This window comes from Solanum stenotomum, chromosome 1, assembly GCF_019186545.1.
Source record: "Solanum stenotomum isolate F172 chromosome 1, ASM1918654v1, whole genome shotgun sequence".
Classification (NCBI taxonomy): domain Eukaryota; kingdom Viridiplantae; phylum Streptophyta; class Magnoliopsida; order Solanales; family Solanaceae; genus Solanum; species Solanum stenotomum.
The window spans coordinates 687538-707149 of NC_064282.1; the positions used below are offsets into that span (position 1 = coordinate 687538).

The following is a 19612-nucleotide window of genomic DNA, read 5'->3' on the forward strand; positions in this document are numbered from 1 at the left end:
AAGCAATTCTCAAACAAAATTCAATAAAAAAATTAACACACAGAATTTTCAATACAGCATCTTTGAATTTCGCATTTCATTTCTAGTTATAACTATCAAATATTTTTTCATCTTCCTATAGACGGAAACTAAAAAATAGAGCAGGATAAAAATGACATAATATTTTCTTTAAAATGGTACATACATTTTAAACCCCTCTACCAATAACCACAAAGTACAGACAACAATTATTTCTCTCGCCCACCATCGAGATCATCCATACCTCATTCGACCTCCCAACAGACCATCTCTTTCGAACCTCCAGATGAGAAGGTGGATCAACAAATTCTGAGACATCTAGCTATGATATCGTAGTCTAAAATCAACCAATGGGACCTTATAATGGAAAGATAAAATCAGGAAAAGTTGCTCTTTAACCCAATATATAAAATTCTCACACCCAATTATCTTAAGATTTAGGATCGCCCCTTCAGGACAGACACCGACAAAATCAAATATAATTGTTGCATCGCACACCTGTACACTAAATTTGTCAAACCTCAGCTTCTCCAATTGTCCAGCTAACTGTTGTGCCCAAAACCAGCAGCCCTGAAGCTTTGAAAGAATAAAAATAGCTTCAATCTTCAATGAGAATGTTGCCTGGAGGAAATTGAACCCAAGACTATGTTTGCTCAACATGCATGGCAACAATAACAATCTGACAATGTTAAGAGTGACACCAACACAAAGCCAATAGAGATCCATAGATGTGAAGTGTCATACAGCCGAGATGACAACATGCATTGAAACTTGGGAGATCCACTCTGTCAATAAATAATTAAACTTGATACATCGACAACTTGTCCTTCACTGAGGGCTCCAAAGCTGACATGAACTGTTCCCAAGCACCATCCTTGAGCATCTGACAAAATATCTCCAAGCTCAGAAATAATACATTTTTTTAATCTGGTAATGACCAAGCTCAGAATAATACATTGGACATCTTTATACCCTAAGGGGTCGTTTGGTGTGATGGATAATATCAAATAGTCCCGGGATTAAATTATAGTACCGCTTATTTTATTGTTTGGGTGGCAAGTTCGGGATAACTTATCCCGAGATTAATAATTAGTACCGGGATAAGTTATCCCTCTCTTTGGGTGGTATAGTAATCCCGGGATAACTTATTCCGGGATAAAATAGGTAAATGACAAAAATGTCTCTTTCAACCCTTTTGTTATATCACTTTTTACATTAATGAAGGGCATTTTTGTAAACAAATAAATTGTTCTTAAAATTTATTATTTTGAATACAACAAACCAAACACTCAATAAAAAATAATCTCAACACAACTTATCCCATCATAACTAATCCCAACATAACTTATCCCAACATAACTTATCCCATCATAACTCATTTTCAAACCAAACGACCCCTAAATATTATACCACTGAGAGTTAGTGAGAAAAAATGAGATTGGTCTTCCTTAGTTCCCATTTCTTCACCTGATTCATCTCCAGATGAAACTAACAAACTCTAAAGATGTCCAGAACTTTTGGGAGGAAGCAACTCAAAAAGTAAAAAGAAGGAAGAAAAAGAAACAAAAAAATGTGTAGAAGAATTACTCTCCATAATTGTTTTCCTTATTTCGATAAAAAGGAAGAAGAATTACTCTGTGCTACAAAGGAAGACCAATTCACAAATTCTCAAGTAAAAATGCAATAAGACATGAAAAGATACCCGTCTAGAGCAGATGAAAAAGAAATAATTACAGTATCAGGCAATGCTTACTTGCTTATATCCCTGCAAAACCAAGCAGATTTCATTGCGTAGATCTTCACTTCTTATCTCCTGAGAAGGATCACAACATGAGGATAACAAAGAAAAATAATATCTGAGTTTCTCTTCCACGGTTGAAAATACAGAAACTGGAAACAGAAAGCTTACATGCCAACTTGCAATGGCTTTGCACATAAAGACGAGTGAATTTAATGCACCTGATGGATTTGCCTTTACCTGAATAAATTTGAAACCAAGACACACCGCAGTTAGATAACAACTTTTAACAGTTTTAGAAAAGAACAATTACTTGTTTCCAATTTATGAGAACTTCTTGCATTTTCTAGAATGAAGTGTAGTACTTCCAAGTACAAAGTCTAGGTTAGTGTAAAGTAATGGATCTTTGGCCTCACTCAACCCCAAAAGCTAGCTCAAGAGGTGAGGATTGCCCAAGTCATATAAAGAGACCATCCATCCCATAATTGACTGATGTGGGAATTCTTCAACACCTCAGGTCACCCCATGGCTGGATATTTGAAGTGTGGGCAATTTTAATATGGGGGTCCAACATCGTGAATGAGAATTGGGATGGGTCCTACACTGATACCATGTAAAGAAATGGATCTCGAGACTAACTCAACTCCAAAAGCTAGCTCAAAATGAGAGATTGTCCAAGCCATATAAACAGACCACCCATCCCATAATTGACCATTGCGGGACTTCTTCAACAGTTGATATAAGATCATGTGTACTGTCCTAAGTTAATTCGGCTTCCAGGATGCCATCATCCATAAGTGGTCCAACAAAAGGACAGCAATTTAAAGCTTTCAATATTAGGAAATTTATAATAATTTAGCAGTATTCAGTTCTTTGTGATCTGAACCGAAGAGTCAATATCAGAAGACGAAACTACCATTGCGCATAAACCACGGAAGGCGTCTTCCTTTTCAATATCATCACGTATCCTGCCACAAAGTGAGAACAAATTGGAGGTCATCAATGAGGCATTTTGTGCATTGTAATATGCTGATCAATATTGATGCAAGAGGAGAGTCAGGAATGGGTGGGTTTTGACACATTCAGTTCTATGAAAGGAGAAGAGAAGATCACAGCTTCACATTGTGAAAGGAAGTTTTTTTCTAATCAAACAAGCTTGACAAATTAATGTGTTAGTTATGCAGCAACGAAGAATGGGTGCCAAAGCTACTATCACCTTTTATCTATGTTTTTTTCCTCTCAAAACTTGATGAGCTTGAAAAGAAAAGTAACACTATTAAAGCTAATGACATTCAACTATCTGCACTGAGACCTCCAACATGCACATCCTTTTGCATTACAGAATAATAAAAACAAAAACACATACCACGGCTTCAAAGAAACGTTATTACTTCTTACCATGTGGTATTATCAATCATTAAAATAATATTCCCACTGGTTTTTTTTATAAGGTATAATACTCCTGGCTGTCAATTAAGGCTTTGACACACCCATTAAGAAAGATAAGCATTAATCATATGTTTTATGCTGTAATTTGACTTAATTATTCCCATCTTTTTCTTAATTGGGTAATTAATGATTATATGGCCCTGCTTAGAATAGTAAGGGTGGAGTTGGAAAGAATATTATTAATGCTTTCTTGATTTTCTAAAGTGACAAAAATTTTGGACAATAATTTTGGCAAAGATGACACATAAAAGGGACTGAAGGGAGTATTATTTTGGAGTTCGGCAAAGTTAACAAAAAATTTGCTAAAGCGTGCGTCTCAGGAATTAGCAACCCAACTTCAGATTGACAATGTTAAGATGGAGGTATTTCAAGTCTCGCCATCAAATATATGGAGAAGAGTAAGCCAAAATAACACTCTTCAGTCAAATTTAGTCAGCATGACCACATTACTCTCTGTTTCACGCAAAAAAAGCCTATAGTTCTAAAGTTTTCAATGCATGAGCATGTAGGACTTCTAGTCACCATGAATGGAACAGCTGCAGTTGGAGTTAACTTACATAGACAGAGCAAAACACCATGTTTGCAGAAAATGCTCCATATGTGGTGACACAAGCTCCGGACAAACCCATGCAAGTCTTCCGAGGGTGATTGCGCTATTCTCTATCAGTGACTTGTTCAGACCCTTCTTAGAACCAAGTATAAAATGAGAAGAACAAAACACAATACATTTAGGCACAACATACATGCATTTTATGCATATACAAACAAACGGCAACCAACCAATCACAAAATATTTCAATCTTAGATAGGAAACAGATAATTACCTCAGCATGTTGAAGGATTGGTACTAAGCATGAGACTACAGTCAGGACTACTGGAGATATCTCTTTTTGGACCTGAAATTATAAAGTTCAACATCACATTTGTAGTCCATAAAACAAGACAAATGAAAATGCATATTATCTATTGGGAATCAAGTTGGCACGAAACAAGGAGCACAAACACAGTTGAAAGAAGAGAACTTGCACCTTAAATATTAAGGCAAAAAGTTCAGTGCAATCACAAATATATATTTTGCAGCTCCACGTCATTATCAATGATAAGGATCAATTTCAGATAATAACCAGTAGGCAGGAGTGCCAAATTCAACAAGACCCTCTTTACATGGTTTTGCATTACGCTAGTATGGGTATCAGTATCATTGTATTATGTTTCATGTTGATAAATTACTTGAGTACAGTGATTTTTCAATCTGTGTTGTAAAAGGGGTTAATTGATATATTTTTGGGGAAATTATTCTATGAAAAATTGCTTGTTTAGTAACCCCATTCACATGGGATAAAGATTCTGCGGAAAAGATGTGTCACCTATGTATGTTGTTGAGGATTTTGTTTGTGTTGGATGTCTCAAGTTGCATGCTACACCTCCACCAACGTTAATTTTTTTAAGGAATGCACTACCCTGTGTATTTGATAAACTGGCCCAAGTGAACTTGATTTTGAGTTTTTAGTATAACCTAGCACTTATCCAATGGCTTACGCATGATTTTTCACAATCGGTGTCAAAATTTCAATATAATATCAATGCCAGATCAGTATTGTATTAATTATCCCTCAGTCTGCCACAAAAATATCCTCTTGCCTGGCCCCCAAGACCTAGCTCGAGTGGCAAAGGGTGGAGGATTTGTGACTTAGGTCGCAGGTTCATGCCCTAGACCATGCAAAGCGAAGCCCGGTATTTAAGTGGAGAAGGGTAGAGGGGAGGGCCCATTATCCACCGAGTTTAGAAGGTTGTGATTGGTCCAAAGGGTGGGTCACAGACGGATTTCTCGGTTTTCAAAAAAAAAAAAATCCTCTAGCCTGTTGGTTTATATGTTCCTTACTATAAGGGAAAGTCTGTTTTCCAAATAATGATAAAAATGTGTATCTGGGAAGGACCCATCCCCTGAGTTCCACTCAATAAACTCAATGCCTTGAGACCATTGAAACAAGAAATGGAGTAGGTTAATTGTTGGACTCCTTGCTGGTGAAGTTGTTTTAAATCTATATATGATTGTACTGTCTTTTGTTGGCAAGGAGAAGAGTTTTGGGATGAAGAAACACCATTAATGGAGGTTGCAGAGCTTCAGGCTTACGGCTCACTACGTGTTTGATGAAATGCCTAAACGGCCTAAACATGAGTGTTCTTACTAATGCTAGTCCTACTTGGCATATATAGTTGTAGATTAAAGTTGCAATGGTGATTGAACATTGTTGTGCACTTAAAGTACGGAATTGAGGTATATAAGAGGCACCGTTGAATTCGAAATCCCGTATTCCTAAAGTGTCATGTTCCTCTTATCTTGACATCCTTCCATGTCACGTCTTTTATGACTCTTTATCTATGGGAATTATGTTATTTAACCTCTCAATAATTCAAGTATGTTAAGTTGATCCCTTCCCTGTAGAACTGTGTGTTCTTGTTATACCTTATGGAGTTATCAATATGCCTATGTGATGGTATGGTTTTCCAAACCTTATATGTATAAGTAACAAAGATGATTCATAATACCCTTACTATTTGAATGTTATTATTCATATGCTTTGCTTCACATGATATAAAAGCTAGGAATGATTCAAGGTTTAAATGCCCAGAGATTTCTTCTAGATAATAACATTTTAGTATAGGCTCTCTGTTTTTTTTATAGTTCTTGTATACTGGTTTATTCCTATTTTTAATAAAAGTTAATGTTACTTGATTAAAAAGACTATTTTTTCAATTGAATTATCTACCCACGTGATTTTAGTCACAAGATCACGAGAGAACAGATGCTTCTCTGACACTAGAACCACTTCTGCAAACAGGGAAAATGACAAAAATCAGATGAAATTGGGATTACAGAACACAAAAAGGTTTTCCTTGTGTACTGCTTCCTTAAGTTTCTCTTTATTTTGATAAATAGTAGATGTTTTCATGCAGAACTACATTCTACTCACATTCAATTACTTCAGCTAATCCTGATCAAATGATCTTGTAAAGCAACAAATCTGTCAAACTTACCTTGATTGCTAATTCTCCAATTGCCCAGCATGCATTGTTGGCCACAGAGATGGTTTCCTTCAGCTTGGAAGTGTTTTGCTGTAAGAGCATCTCTCGAGTAAATGACAGGGAATCAAAGAACTGGAAACACGTCAAAAAAAAGAACAGTATACCATACCAGTTGCTTAGTAGCAGCATCAAGAAATTCAACCAACCGAGGTCGCAGATGAACGGGACAAACCTAAATGCAAACAAGCAAAAGTATGTTAGCAATGAAAAGAAACACTGCATTCCCAAGCCATTCCGTTTTCCCAACAGATCACAACGCTGACCCTATTAGGACCAGTATTAATGAAACTCACACACAGCCTGACGCCTATGAAGTGGGTTTAGCTCGAAGGTTACATATAAACTTACCCTCGCAAGATCACCAAGCAAAGCAAAAGCACTCTGCCGCACATCAGGTGCATCATCCAAGCAACATTGAAGCAACAAATCCCTTAAATTACTTTGCGAAACCTACAGAAAATAATTCCATATTGAAGCATAGGTTAAAATTTGCCATGCATCTTAATATCACCATACTGAAACTTGAAACTCAACTTGAAAAAGATATAAGCAACTTGAAACTCAACGCATGCATCATTTTTGGAGGAAAAGGAATTACCAAACTCTCAACACCACTGCCAAGACCTTCAGCAAGTCCAGACAGCAGGTCCAAGCAACAAACAATGAATTCTCGGTCATATTGGAATCCAGCTTTAACAGGATCAACCTGCAACCAGACTCAGTAAAAGTGGACAGAGAAGAGAGCATATTAGAAGACGGGGTTAAAATTATGAATGAACATACTGCCTATTAAGACTTAGAAGAGGAATCCCCAGTACTGTTGCCATAAAATGCAAATATGAACTATATTAAGAGTTGAAAGGCGACACCCCAAATTCGAAAAAGTTACAACTATAACAGACTATTTTAAAATAAATAAAAGATTTAAGAAGATGATTTCCCCAAATTCAAAAATACAAACATAATAGATTTATTATAGAGATCCAGAGGGAAAAGGCTACAGAAACACAAACTCAAGAAGGTTGCAAAACTACAGTCTAGACTTCCAAGGCTTGCTCTTACGCACGCGCCGAGGGAGGGGGGGGAGGGGCGGCTGTGCAATCGTGTGAATGCAGGAAACCTGGAATGATGCTTAGAACATATAATCAAAATAGTGCAAAGTTGTCTTTCCAATAAAGTATTGGCCTCTACATGTACACGCGCAAACACACATAAGGAGGAGAAAAATGAAAAGAAGAAGGTCAGATTAGTGACAGAAAGCAGTTTGGTATCCTATTATACCTTTGCCAATAGTTGTGACTGGATGATGGTAATGCACCTCTGAAATACCGGTTGAGCAAATTGTGCAAATCCAGTACCCAAAGCCTGAAATAAGAGAATGGTTAACAACAATATATAGTCCTAAGAGGCTTATTTCTGACAGTAATTGCATATGTAGTTTTTTTTCAGCAATAAATATCTATCCAGTACAAAGTCTAGCATGGTCACATACAGTGCTACACAAATGAAACAAAAGGTATTCTTCGAGAATTTGAAGGTAAGGACCAGATTCAGGACTACACAGGGTGGTTGGTTCTCCTCCAAATAATGAAAAGTTAAAAAAGTATCAAGCTTAGTTTGGAGAGAAGGTAACCAGATTGATAAATATCCACCTAGCCATATAAATAGCATGTAAACCTCCAAATTTTGTCGAACAGATTCTTCATGTACCTCACCCCCCTCCCTTTTATATCACTGAACTTAATAACATTCAACAGCATCATTGACAAAAATACTGCAGTCATATGAAGCATTCAAAATAAACAATAGAGAAAAGCTCTTTATAATATATTAAGCTAAAATTGCCATTGTAAATCAGAGATGCAAGAGGTCCACTACTCAATTAGTTTGCAGGTCTTCAACATAGGATGGACCAATTGTCTAGTAAATGACCATTATATTTTAAATTCAGAACTTCACCAATCAACCCACCATATTATACTTAAAATTCAACTCCACCAACCAACTGATCCCCCAAAACAAAAACAGATAAAAAAGACAAATAACAAACTAATGCACCAATTATTGCCGTCCAGAAACTATAAGATGCAGAAACATCAGACCAGAGGCTCACAAATAACAATAAGTCAAGATATTCACGCAAAAGTTCATTCACACTAATAACCATAAATAACATATCTACTTATTTCAATTTTAAAAAATCAACCTGAGCAATTGAGGTAAAGCACTCGAGCAGTGGGAAAAGATCCTTGTCTGAATTTGGGAGTTGCTCCCACTTTCCAATTAATGGGGGCATTAAAATCTCAAGATACTTGGGCTGTCATAACCAACAAAAAGAATTAAAAAGAAAAATATTAGATATTACAAGCCTACAAAATTTCTTAAACATAACTTGAAATCATTAAGTAAGAGGAGTACTGACATGTTAAATAAAACAGAAAGAGTGAGCTACATGATTAAACCAACCTGATTAAGTTCCCCTCCAACTGCATCTGCCAACGTTCCAATGGCATCATACACTATTCTAAGGTTCCGTCTCTACGAACACATAAAAGTTCATACACTGTTAACAAATGGAAATACAATATGGTGTCACCAATGTTCAGAAGACAAACAGACCTGGTATTTTCCGAAAGCACACATCAAGTGTTGCAAAATGATTTCCAAGCATGGGGCTAACTCTTCCGCAGCTTCCTACAAAAAGTAAACCATCAGTTAGGTACAGATAAAGCAGAAGCTGAATATCACAAACAGCTTATCACTACGACCTCTTCAAGAGTAGCAAAGGCTGAACAAGCAGCTTCTTGCACTCGTTTATTATCATCCAATACTCTCCGTAGAAGACCCATTAAAATTTTGTTGAATTGTTCACGCCCTTCTTGATGATCAGTGCCCTAAAAGAAAGTCAAACAAACAGAAGGAAGACTTAGAAATTATCTAGTGACACTAGCATATCACAAAAAACGTATTTATTTCCAGTCAAACAGAGAAACCATAGATAAAAAAAAGGTAAAAAAGAAAAACTCAAACAGCAAATAGAAATTCAACAGTCGGACAAGAGAAAGAAATGCAAGATAACTTTTTTCTGAAGAGGACCTAGTGCGGGACAACTTACCCAAGTTAACATATAGCATTTAGTATATATGATCATTATTTGATAATTAGGAAAGCACACAACTAGAATAACATTCAATATCACGGCATCAATATTAGTCAGATATGCAAGACCACATTGGCCAGTTCATCTAAGGCCTCATTTGTTTTCATTAAGATTAAGATGTCTGAATATTAAGATGTACATTAAGATTAAGGTGTGCATTAAGATTAAGATGTCAGAATCTGATTGCACATTTGAATATTAAGATGTACTTTCTAGGTCTGAACACTGAATCAATAAGATTGTTTGTTTTCAATATCTGAATGTGCATGATTTATTTATTTTTTTAAAAATAGGAATTAAACATTATATCAATAAAAGTTATAATCCAAACCCAAGATAACTCCTTCCAAAAAAATGTTTCAAGAATAAGATTATAACCCACCCCAGAAAAAAATGATTTATTTACTTTCTCAAACATTTTTTTCTCAAGAAACAATGATAACTTCTTCCAAAGAAGTTCTGGCAACAAACGAATTGTGGCAAGAAGAGTTCTTCATAAATATCAATTCACCCAAGAATATTGCATATATTAAAAATATTAGATAAATACTTGTAAAAGCTTATGAAAACTTACTTATTCAAAAGAAAAAAAATGGTATTTGGTTGGAAAAGGAGAGGAAGAAACTTGAAACTTGCCCAAAAGAGAAGAAAGGAAGAAGAGAATTTGTTTATGAAAGAAAACTTATTATTTTAATAGAGTCTGAATGGTATTAAAACTTTGTTATAGATCTAATTCATTCAGACTCATTAAGAGTTTATGAAAGAAAACTTATTATTTTAATAGAGTCTGAATGGTATTAAAACTTTGTTATAGATCTGATTCATTCAGACTCATTAAGACCGATTAAGAGGCTTTTTTTAAAAAAAGAAACAAATGGGCTGAATCTGAATGATTAATATTCAGACCTAAAAAACAAATTCTCTTCTTCCTTTAATTGAACATAAATTTAAATAATAAAAATAAACTTAATATTCAGACATCTTAATGAAAACTATTTTCTTGTTGATATAGCTATATCCATGCACATTTACAACTGAACTATCAAAACATTGCTACAACTACATCTACTTCAGGAGAACAGCAATAGACCCTGAAACCAGCACATACCATAGGATTGTGGAGAAGAATTTGACCCAAGAAAGATTGGTGTAGGATTGCTAGACTATATTCAAATATGATGGCCAATACAATCACAACTATGATATATTTGCTTTTCATTAGCTTTGATCTAGAGAAGGAGCACTAATTACCAACCTGAACAATATATTTGCTGAAGCGGGACAGCGTCCAACAGGAAATGCTTCGTATTAGAGGAAACTTGTCATCTAAAAGTGGGATGAGAAAGCTAATGATCTGAATGGGAAAAAGAAAAAGAATGAAAAGCATGAAAGGATACAATAGAAAAAAAGTTCCTTCAATATGTGCATATCTCAGACAAAATCTATTACATCACATTTCACACATTTTATGCACTAACTCTTACATTAATATGAAATTCATCTACAGGAAGCTTGTCAATAATAGGTTTACCTCCAATAAATGAGGGAAAAGTCCATTTATGCAGCCTTCGGCGATAGCACCCAGAACTAGCACAGCTGCTTCCCTTTCCTTCCAGACTTCATCATTCGAACATGACAATTTAGCCTGTTCAGATACAAGAAAGTTGCTGCATATCAGATCCACTTACAGCGAACTACTAGCACAAAAGGTCAAAGGGCAATAACTTCAGTTCCTAGTTTCTCTTGTTTCCTTTATTCATCACTAGTATGATCAGAGTTTCTTCCAAGATGATAACTTTACTTCTTCAGATTCATGCAATATTGATCCTCTTAGAGAATTACGGCTTAGAAGGAAGCGTTTTGCCATTGTCATGGCTAGCAACAATGAATATGATGAGAACAGATACATTATAAATGACAATATTTTCTTCCCTTTGTTTTGAATGTTAAGGAAATGAACCTTGGGACTAACTCAAACCCATAGGCTAGCTAGCTCATAAGGGGAGAATTTCCCAAGACCATATATAAGGAGACCAAGGACACCTTATTCCACGGATGTAGGATCCCAACAAAAATTGAACTATACTATTTTCACAACCATCATTTATCTATAGAATATTGACACATAAAACCTATAATTTTGACCAATTTCAAGGAATTACTACAAATCAACATCAGGATGCACGCACCTGAGTGAAGAATTTCCTTTCTTTACGCACACAGATAGAAATGAAAGAAGGGAAAGGATAGCTGAGTTCATATTAAACATAATTAATCACCTGAACGACAGGCATCAACGTGGGTAGAATATCATCACCAAACACATTAGAGAGAATGTCCAGAGCAGCTGCACTACACTTACGTAAATTCCACACATTTACGATGTCTTCATCCTATAATTAGAAAAGAAAGCATAACAGTGGTGTCAAAGGCCATTCAAAAGTGAGCATTAAATAAGAAATTCATTGGTTACAAGTAAACCACATACATCGTCTTCACCATCCTCGGAACCATGAAAACGTGAAGAATGAAATCGAGGTTTGATGTCCTGTCCACAATGATTTCCAGTGTAATTATTTTCTAGTTTCCAAAAGAGTAAGCATCACTTTTTCAGCAAAAAAAAAGAAAAGAAAAAAAGAAATGGCAACCAAACCTGATCACGATCTGGCAGAGATCCATCCTCCTGCAATAACGTAATAATGTTTGGCTAAGCAAAAACAAATCACAACATAATACTTCTACTTATTTGAAAATCTAAATATGAATCAGACAGCAAACCTCAGCCTCCAAAAGTGACTCATCATCATCAGCATATACCATGTTAGACAGCAAAACCTAAAAAGTGGTGCAGGAAATATTACACTAATGCAAAAGAATATACTCTCACAAAAGACCCATATACCCATATGGCTTTGGAAACAAACAGACAAAAACCTGTGAATAAAGCATACCGGAATCAATCGTGGCAAGAATTCTCTCAAGTTCTCAGGTGGCAACTGAGCATCACAGTATGCGGACCTGTCAATGATTCCCACACCAAATCATATTTGACAGGTGAAATAAATTCATGACAGAAGATTCCCAAATAATACATAATCTGTTCAAGACATAATTAAAATAAACGAAAATGTATTTCCCCTAACAACTTAAGCTTTTAGATGAGATGGTCAAGCATTGGTATCACATGGCTTTGTCGTTGTGCTTCTCAATGTTAGCCCCTTGTATTATGTTGGCCACGCTCCAGTGGTCTAATCTTGGGCGTGCAGGGAGTGTCAAGTCCCACATTGGCTGCGGGAATTAGTTCTGATCTCCTTATATAGTCTTGGCAATCCTACCCTCATGAACTAGCTTTTGAGGTTGAGTTAAGCTCAAGATCCATTTTTTCACATGATATCAAAGCAAGCAGCGGTCATCTATTTGAGTCTTACCGCCACTCGTTATCAAAAATAATTCACGTGTTTGGCCCATAAAAAAGTTCAGGCCCGCAGGTGAGAGAGCGTGTTGATGACATAATTAAGAAAATAGTGATCTTTCTATCAGTTTAACATTGCAGATGAAATGGTAACACTTGAACAAAATCAACAAATTCTCAACCAGAAATTGAGAGTTTTTCAAAGAAAAATAAATAGGTAAAAGCAAAAGACTGCAAGCACCTAAGAGCATAATTCATTCATGAACCCAACTATGAAAAAGAGGAAGATATAACAGGTAGAACTAGACAACCTCAAGAAAATCGACCCGTTTGTTGGTGAGATTCTTAGGTGACATAACATTTTCCACTTTATTCACATAATGAAAAATTAAATCCCTTAGGTGGGAACTCCTTTTTAGGCTCTACCACACTATTGCTTTTCTTAGAAGGTAAAATGGTCATCCCTAACTTCAAACAACCAGTATTTTTAAACTCATTATCCCTCTACCATAATATCTAAACGGCAAAGGGCCAAATATACCCCTGTACTATAGTAAATAGTTTAAATATACCCCTTCTGTTATACTTTGGGGCTAAATATACCCTTATGACTACCAGAGGACACATGGACGGCTAAGATTAAAAGAACTATTTAATTTAAAATAAATCAAATTCAGATATAACCCGCCCGCCCCAATAATTTAACCCAATTTAATCTATAACATTGACCCACCCAATTTATCTTTCAAACAAAGAAAGCTAATATCCGATTGAGTTCCTCTGATTTGGGCATAAAGACTCAATTGAATTTAAAAAATTGACTGCACGCCTCATACGTGTTTGTAGGATAAAATTTTGTCCATTAACTTTATGTTCATATAATTAGACTAGTGTGTAAAGAGCTGAATAGTCTTCTTTGGCAAATTAAAATTGGGGCATGGCACTAACAATAAGATTGATTCTTTCTTTGCTCATTTTAATGGTGCAAATTTGCGATGCTCAACAGCTATGAAAGCTTCAAAATCCACGATTGATGGATTGCAGAATTGATAGAATTTATCAGTTTGGTGACCCATTTTCCGATACTGGGAACTGCCTGAGAGAGAGCTATTGTAGAACTCATTATTGGTGTAGAAAGCTTCCTTTTGGAATGAATTTTTACCAGAATTCAACTGAGTGTTGTTCTAATGGCATGCTCATCATTGATTTCATAGGTATGAATTGAATGTTTGAATCCCCAATTACTATATTTGATGATTTTTGTGTTTAATTTCTCTCTTATAATATACAACCATTGAATCTGGTCTTCCTCTCCTAAATCCGTACAAGGATGAAAATGCAGAATTTAGACATGCATAAAGAGGTACCGGTTCGCAGACCCTCTTTGATTGCCGGAGAAAACTCAATCGGACATTAGCTTTCTTTGTTTTAAAGATAAATTGGGTGGGTCAATGTTATAGATTAGGTTGGGTGATTAGGTCGGGTTAAATTATTGGGGCGGGCGGGTTATATCCGAATTTGATATATTTTAAATTAAATAGTTCTTTTAATCTTAGCCGTCCATGTGTCCTCTGTTAGTCATAAGGACATATTTAGCCCCAAAGTATAACAGAAGGGGTATATTAAGCCCAAAAGTATAACTAGGGGTATATTTAAACTATTTCCTATAGTACAAGGGTATATTTGGCCCTTTGCTGATATCTAAAACAATTTGTTTGGTCCTTCCCTCCCAAATAAGTATTTCCTTATTCCTTAACTCCCTATTTATAGGTTTCCAAACTAATTTATTCTCCCCCTCCATAAAAGGGAAGTACTTGTATAAATGATACTAACTAGTTGCGATAAAAAGGTTAGTCATTTTGGGCTCAATTACACTAAGTGCCACGCTTGACAAATATCTTTCAAGATTACATAGAGATTATATGACAAAAGATTTAGAGAATACCTATTTTGTGATAACAGATAAATTATTGATTACTAGAATAAAACAAGACCAAAATTAATATCAAGGATTGCTATCACCGACCCCAATGAGCTTGACATTAAGGCGTAGTTATTGTATGTTCTCTCTCCATCTGTCAAAATTTATTTTCTATTTACTCCTAGTATCATAAAATGATTTAACTATTATTTTACAAACATTTCCTACAATAGTCTAGTTCAACTTCTTTGCCTACTCCCCATGCTAGCTAACATTTTTCTAACAATATGCTATATCCAAAATATATCACGTTGATGCATGGGGCACATGTGGGCTCTAATATTTTGCATAGCTCTGGAACAAATAAACTTGAAGATTGAGTTCTGGTCCACTCAAGTAAATGAAACATAGGCATGCTTTAAAAAGCAAGACACTGTATTCAATTACCCAAAGGCTGTAAAATCTTACAGCCAACATAAGTACATGAACATGTCACCAAAGCTTCCCAGTTCATGTTAACTAAAGGACCATCTCTATGGTTCTATCATTGATTTTACCAACAAGAGAAATGAAATCTATTGCACAATTTTGAAAGATAATTTGTTCTCAAAGCAAAGGTTACTAAAGCATCCAAACAGATCTTCTTCTTTCCCCGCTTGACATGATATGATGCCAGTGAGAAATATGGATATTTTAAATGAAGCATCAAGGGGAGTTACCAAAATTCACAAGCTTCGAGCGCTACTTCTTCATCTGGATCCTTGTTGACTTGCAATATATATTCCAAAACATTCCTCAAGTGTGGCTGTGTCAAAGTATCAAAAGTTGATCAAGAACATGTAAAAAAAAAAAAAAAAAAAGAGGAGTGTGATGTTCCATACTCTCAAGGAAAGACCACAAAAGGCTGCTAAACTGTTCAGTTTTTTTTCCTAAATATTATTGCAGATCATATATAAGTAATACTTCCACAATGAATTTAACTTCCACAGTGTCCTAATATATAGGATTCATATCGACAACACTAACTATTTTGAAAATGATGCATAGTTGATTGTTTGATTGATTGACAGCGTACAAGTAATGCTGCATTTTTGCAACCAGACCCCGAAACCCAATAAAACATAACTAGACATTCTTGGTGCAGTTCATTGACATCTTTACTTATTTAAAGGACAAAGAGAAGACAAGAATAAGACCAGAAGCAATCAAAAACTGTAAATCATTACACAGTTAAGAACTTATTTCCCATTCTCCAAAAAAATGTGGTTAAAAACCTATTTCTTCATAATGTTTATTATACATTATTTAAAATTTCATAACTTCTAGAAATCTGGAACAATTGTCCATACCTAAGAGCTAGTGTGAGCGGAAAAGAGATATGAGAAAGAGAATAGAGACAATTTAGAATAGAAAGAGATGCACCTCCAAAACGGCAGGACGAACTTCAATTAGTTGAACAAATGCCGCACAAACCTGTTGAACAACGCAAACTGAGTAAATGGTGCACCAAAAGAAAACTCTATACAATGGTGAAATCGCAGAGAAAGAGTTCTAAAACCTCTTTTGCAGGTGATAATGTTTGCAAAACATGCATTTTGTAGAGAAAATTAATAAAGAAAAAAGTGATAAGAAGCAGAACAATCGGGTCAACTGGCAAAACACTTTCCCAGTAGACTAACAGACAATTAAATATCCAACTCTCATCATACTTGACATGGAAATCATAGACTAACACGGAAAAAATCTAAGTTGCAATAGACTTACAAATTTCTTTATTTATTTTTTTGATAACCGAGAAATACGTTTGTGACCCACCCTTTGGACCAATCACAGTCTTCTAAACTCGGTGGATAATGGGTCCACCCCTCTACCCTTCTCCACTTATATACCAAGCTTCGCTTTGCGCAGTGTGGGGCTTGAACCTGCGACCTAAGCCACAAATCTTCCACATTTTGCCACTTGAGCTAAGCCTTGGGGGCAAATAGACTTACAAATTTACCATCTTATAACCAAGCTAAATAACTCAGAAAGCGACTGATCAGAAAAAACACAGAAAGCAACAGCCCATCTTCCAGATGTACTAGAAAGGACTGCTTTAGCTGTTAGAAGTTCATTAGAAACATGATCTGTGACCTAGAAGTCATAAATTTCTTGACAGAATTAGTTCAGTCTTACAAGGTCAATCCATCTTGCTGAAGTGTCATAAATAGCTGTAAATTGAGTGATATAAATGGTATCTTTTATTATGTGCATCACTTTACTCTAAAGATGCAACTCATAAGCATGAGTCACACCACCCACAAGCAGGAATTACAACAAAAAGCAAATTTGCCACCAATAAGGAGAAATCAAACAGGCAGATTAGATATTACATCAGTCCCTTACCAATTTCCGCACTTCTGGAGCAGGGTCGTTGGCAAGAAGAAACAAGCCTTGAAGGTATTTATCCATGGATAGATGCAAAATCTAAAACAAGAACACTAACCAAATGAGTAAAGAGGTGAAAATGGCGCATGGCAATAGAAAGGAAACAACTTGATGGTACTCACTTTAGGCATCAGCATTATATATTGATTCACAGAACTCAATGACAGCTTTCTGAGAGAAGCATGAGGCGACTGGAAAAGCTGTTCATTGAAAGATCAAGTTAGAATGATACTATAAATCCAGCACCGACTGACAAATTAACAGCAAACTATATGATAAAATAAGCAACCAAATCAAAATCTGGACAAATAAGGGAATAACAATAAGAAGTAATTAGTTTACCAGGAGAAACCTTGGAAGGAAAACAGTAATGGGTCGTTCAGATAATCCAGAAATATCAGAATCAAGGAGTTGTGGGACATCCTCGCAGATCTGCATTAAAAAAATGTTCAGCGTGCCAATTAAGTATTAGTATGAACAAAACACAGATCTGACACATGTCCACTTTCGCAATTTTGACCACGTTACAATGTAAGAAGAGACAAAGATCATTACCTTTACAACATATGCTGCAAATAGAACTTAGCAATCATGAGGGTCTCATGTAACGAACACAATACAGAAGAAAAAGAATTTACTTTTCATTATAGTTGTGCAACAATTTGCAGTATCCATTGTCAACAAGGTTCACACTGTGTCCACTGTACTGTGAATACTATTGAGTGAAATGCACGATAAATAACAGAAAATGGTACCTTTGATAAAGCATCCATGGCTCCTTCCACATGGTTTACATCACTACTATCCAAGCTACTAACAAGTGCCTGTAGCAACTCTGGCCATCCAGAAACTCCGTCTATCTGTACAAGAACACTAATGATGGTTCCAGCTGTGGACCTAATGTGTCTATCTGCTGCCCCTAGAGAAGGTAGCAACTCTGATTTTATGTATTGCTGGTTAGCAAGAGGCATGTTCTGGAATGCAGATCTCAGGTTATTTTTCAATAGCAACCCAGCTGCCTGCCGAATGTCAACTGACTTTCCCTGTTATAAAGTCCAACCAGATAGTTGAGAGAGAGAAAAAACTGTAGATTTCCAAATATCATAGCACATTTAGGCGAAAACCAATCCCCATTGCCATATGCACAATACCATCTTCCATACATTAAATCACATGTCAGTACAAGCCATCTTCTGACTGTAATGAAATTAACAATATGCTGGGGAACCAAGAAAGTTAAATTCCTATAGAATATCAAGGAATGAAATAAAGAGAAAGAACTGGCAGTATCCCATAAAGAAGACTTGGGACTAAACGCAATATTTAAGTCTCATCAGTAATGTCCAAAGATCAATTCACTATCAAGAAAGCACATAGGGATGACTTATGCAACAAATTAAGTTCAATACACATTGCTAAAAAGTCAATTCAGCTCACATAGGGACAAATTCCCTAAGAAAAAAAATCAAATCATAACCAGTTCAACTAGCAAGCTTCGTACAAGAAAAACCTCACTAAAAAGGAATCAATCCCCTAAAATTGAATTTATTCAGTAAAAATAAAAGAAAATTATCAATAAATAAAAGAATTGAGAATAATGAGTAAAGTACCTCGGCACGAGCGAAGATAAAGGCGAGATAGTTATTGAAATCTGGAAACTGAGAGTAGTGTTGAAGTTGTTGCCAAATCTGAGAATTATCTGAAGTCGGAGACATTTGTTGCTCCAATAATCCACAGATCTCCTTGAAACCTTGCTCTTGTGGCTGCCATGTTCCAGTCGCCGCCATCTTCCGATAACAGTGATCGGAGCAACGGGATATTATTATTTTTTCCCGACGAGTTTTTTACAGAGAGAAAAAAAGACGAGGAGGCTTTTGTGTTTTTCAAAAGAGGGGTTTGGGGCATTTGTAGGAAGTATGATCAGGTGTGTGAGGGTTTACGCCTTTATGGTGTGACCCAATTAAGGGACCGTGTGGGTCAATGATTAGCCTCCGAGACATGTGCGTAGCTGTGTAGTGGAGACTGGAGCCGACCTTTTGTCCGACTTGTATTATTCCCTTCTTTTTTCATTTATTTATTTTCTTAAAATAATAATAAAAAAGATACAGTAAAACTTTTTGGGTTTAAACAATTATTACTGCAAGTTTAGGGAATTCTTATTTTACTGTTTTAACTTTTTTTAGATCGTCGCTTTTGAAAGCATGAGGATCAAAAGTTTGTCATTAAGCTTTTAGCCTAGAGATTTGGGGTACAGTTTGGATTATAATTTCAAACATGTGTTTATTATAGTTTTTGAAAATATATTTCATTTTTATATTAAAAAAAAACAAGAAACATGATTAATACTTATAAATTCTAAAAAATTATTAGCACAAAATTATTATTTTTATAATGAACTAG

General features: G+C 35.6%; 1 protein-coding gene across 2 annotated transcripts; it reads right to left on the reverse strand.

Moving 5' to 3' along the window:
• Positions 1–6: 6 nt before the first annotated feature.
• Positions 7–19078, reverse strand: LOC125852469 (transportin-1). Of its 2 annotated transcripts, none has more exons than XM_049532193.1 (29): positions 18823–19078; positions 17968–18255; positions 17555–17644; positions 17335–17412; positions 17171–17251; positions 16208–16258; positions 15505–15590; positions 12404–12470; positions 12231–12287; positions 12106–12135; positions 11941–12000; positions 11732–11845; positions 10984–11097; positions 10708–10806; positions 9061–9186; positions 8912–8986; positions 8759–8830; positions 8499–8609; positions 7574–7657; positions 6891–6998; positions 6641–6742; positions 6402–6464; positions 6245–6322; positions 4030–4101; positions 3763–3890; positions 2673–2724; positions 1928–1996; positions 1772–1831; positions 7–901 (listed from the first exon to the last, which is right to left on the reverse strand). In XM_049532193.1, the coding sequence occupies exons 1-29, from the start codon at positions 18997–18999 to the stop codon at positions 818–820; spliced, it is 2676 nt and encodes an 891-aa protein (XP_049388150.1). In that variant the 5' UTR covers positions 19000–19078; the 3' UTR covers positions 7–817. The 2 variants fall into 2 exon arrangements, with proteins under 2 accessions (XP_049388150.1, XP_049388157.1); XM_049532200.1 differs by having other exon boundaries at positions 3763–3887; positions 18823–19077.
• Positions 19079–19612: the final 534 nt, after the last annotated feature.

Coding starts and splice junctions, on each gene's coding strand:
- LOC125852469 (XM_049532193.1), bottom strand. CDS start 18,999: ATGGCGGCGACTGGAACATGGCAGCCACAAGAGCAAGGTTTCAAGGAG. Junction 9,187..10,707: donor TCAGCAAATATATTGTTCAG/GTTGGTAATTAG, acceptor ACTTTCTTTTAG/GGCACTGATCATCAAGAAGG. Junction 7,658..8,498: donor GCTTTACCTCAATTGCTCAG/GTTGATTTTTTA, acceptor CTCTTATTTCAG/GCTTTGGGTACTGGATTTGC.